This window comes from Porites lutea, chromosome 3, assembly GCF_958299795.1.
Source record: "Porites lutea chromosome 3, jaPorLute2.1, whole genome shotgun sequence".
Classification (NCBI taxonomy): Eukaryota; Metazoa; Cnidaria; class Anthozoa; order Scleractinia; family Poritidae; genus Porites; species Porites lutea.
The window spans coordinates 9,354,691-9,357,717 of NC_133203.1; the positions used below are offsets into that span (position 1 = coordinate 9,354,691).

General features: G+C 40.2%; 1 protein-coding gene across 3 annotated transcripts in view; it reads left to right on the forward strand.

Moving 5' to 3' along the window:
- Positions 1-1,318, forward strand: part of LOC140930396 (serine/threonine-protein kinase tousled-like 1) — a 109,804-nt gene extending 108,486 nt beyond the window's left edge. For all 3 annotated transcript variants that reach the window (XM_073380081.1, XM_073380080.1, XM_073380082.1), the window contains one exon: positions 364-1,318. In XM_073380081.1, coding sequence (XP_073236182.1) covers positions 364-498 — 135 coding nt within the window. In that variant the 3' untranslated portion in view covers positions 499-1,318. The remainder of the gene's footprint in view (positions 1-363) is intronic.
- The last annotated feature ends 1,709 nt before the right edge of the window (positions 1,319-3,027 follow it).

Sequence of the window (3,027 nt, forward strand, 5' to 3'; positions counted from 1 at the left end):
GCGTGCGAGGGAGGCTTGGAAGGGGAGAGGAAGTGTATCTCCCTCGAGCGTGCCTACCCACGCGTGTCTTCCTCACGCGTCTTGTTCTTTGTTTCACCCATTAATTCCAAGCGTCTGATTCGCAGGTTACAAATTCTTGACTTTCACAGTAGCATTAGACCAATAATCCATACTTGGCTCCAAGGCTTAGGGAAATAAAACAAAATATATCAACTTGAGGCTTAACAATGAATAATAAATTTCTTCTGTTCTGAACGGAATTTTTTGAAGCCTAGAAATGCAAATTGGTTTCAGTACTCGTAGGTCCAAATCAAACATCCTAGTTTTCCTAATTAGTCTCATTTGTGGTTGGTCTTCCCTCAGAATTTTATCCGTCGTTGCCTGATATACCGGAAAGAAGAGAGAGCAGATGTTTTGACACTGTGTGAAGATCCTTACCTCAAACCTCCAGCGAACAAAAAGAACAGTTCTTTGCAAAATTCTAACTCCCAGACGTGACATACATGTGCGTGTAACGCTTTTGGCAGTGTGCGTGATAGAACGGAATCGTCAGTCAAGGCAACGTTGTGCAAACTGGAGCAGAAATGGAAGTTTAGAGTGGTGAAAGCGAGCGCCAAAAGCAATGAGGCAAAGATTTCATGACATTTATTAAAGTTATCGGGCACTGTTATGAAGATTACAGCGGAAAAAATACCTGACGGAGCAAGTTAGACGGTCTTCGCACCGTAAGAAACCTCAGACGGTGCTAATTGACTCCTGAGCACAATTTTTTTGTTGGTATTTTTACCATTGCCAGGGTGATGATCATCTGGTGTCGTCATCCTCGGTATCAACATCTTAGTCATCTATTATCGCCGCTATGACCATCATAATCATCATAATTATTAACGTAGTCATTATCATCATTATTATTATTAACATAATCATCTTCGTCATCATTTCTGTAAACACCATCATCATCATCAATCATCATCATCACCGTTATCATAAATGTGAACTTAATCATCATCGTCATCATCTTCTTCATCGTCACAATCCACATCATCATCATCGCAGTCATCGTCATTTGCTGTTACCATCAGCGAAATTGTCCTCGTGATTATTCGCATCGCAAAAATCATCACCTCGTAGTTTATATAAGAAGAATAAGCTCATGCAACAAGCTTCATTTACCGAACGTCAGATAAGAGTTGTGTTCTATTTGATCAACGGGGTAAAACGCACCCCCGGCTTAAAGAGCAAAGTGCTAATAGGCTAACCAGCTATATGAGATAAAATATGTAACATATTTTGTATATAATAGAGAAACCCCAAAGGACTTCTTTATTGCGTTGTTTCTTAAGATTTTTGTCGATTTTTTGTTTTTGTTTTTCAAAGGGGGTAATTCTAATTTGCCTTTCAACGAGCTCGAAGCAGGTTTCCCTTTTGAACAACCCGTCACACCTGTGATTAGCTTTCTGTATAGCTTGCTTAAAAACCCCATGTGAAAGTACGATTTGTCTCTGGATACTCTTGGTGCAATAAGAGAAAACGAAACGCGCTAGCGTTGAGAAAATCACCTCGCTCGGGGAGACGCGGCGCGCGGTGGAGGGGCGTCCCCGCACGGAAAGCGATTCTCCGCGCGCGCGTTTGTTTCACCCGCTCTGCAATCTTTAAATCTTTACGACTGGGATCCTAGTGAAATCTGTTGTAAAAGTAGCTATCAAAGTTTGTTCTTTTTGCGGAAAATGTCTCGCCTTTTCTCATTCATGACAATTCTGAGCTGAAGCGGAACTACTGGGACAGAACCAGAGCAATGTACCCAGGAATCAAGCTTAGTGAGAACGTGTAAAGCGTTTCCGTTGTGCAGAACGTTCCTCTGGTACTGTTTACAAACTGGTTCTAACTTTTGAATCTGTGGAGGAAATCCTAAAGCCGTGACTATTAAATAAAAGCTACTGAGCAGATTTTTCCTGGGGTGTTGTTTATTATGCTGTACAAGATGGTTCTAATTCTGAGTCTGTGGGTGTAATTCTAAAGTGTGGCCATTCAGATGAAAGCTACTGAGGATTACTTTCCTGTGGTGATGTTTATTAGGCGGTGCAAGGGCAATAGCAAGGTGGGCCTAACGTTTTCGACTGTGGATCAAATCCTTAAGTGTGATTATTCATATCAAAGCTATAGCACTATCCTGTGGTGTGTTTTTTTTTATCAATGTATTAAGTAATTTTCTATTTAGAAACGTGAATGAGCGGGGAAGAGAATCCTGGGAAACTACACACCTACCCCTCCCTTAAGCTAACGTTAACACTTTCTTCTCACTTAGGACAAAATGATGGCTTAGGGGAGGGGTAGTTGGGCAGTTTCCCAGAAACCTAAATTGATCCAAAAAAACATGCTTACAGCCAGAAAAAAAATACATACTTGCTAAGAAAAACAAAACAATGTCACATAGCGAACCCAAAAACATATACAGGTAAACGGCTGAAACTCCCACACCCCTCCTCATCACTTTTTTATAGATCCCTCTTTTGGTTACCTCGTCCTACGTATCCGGATATTTTTCAAAACGGAGAATTTTTTCCGTTTTCTAAAAATATTCGCTTCCATTCAAATCTTTTTCGCCCGTCCACACCAAAACGATTGAAATACGATAGCACTCCCTCACGCGGGGCATACGTTTTGTTATGTATGACATCATCGTATTCTAAAGCCTCAGATCCGCTTTCCTTAAAGCAATATACATTTCATTGCTTTCTGCTTGCCGTATGCACTTTTGGTTAGATACCGGTATAATTTTTGCAGCTATTCTGTGAATAAATTAGTTTTAACCACTAAAATACTATTAACATATTACTATTAAAATATTACTTTTTCATCGAACGTTAGCAAAAGTGATCGTGAATGGCAATGATACAGCTTGAGCACAGATGGCCAACCTTACCTTGCTTCATGATTGGCCAATGTCATTTTGCCTTTGCATATATATTGCTTCATCTTGTTATGTTTACATCGGCTCTTGATACGCTTTGCATTTTAAGCATGAAG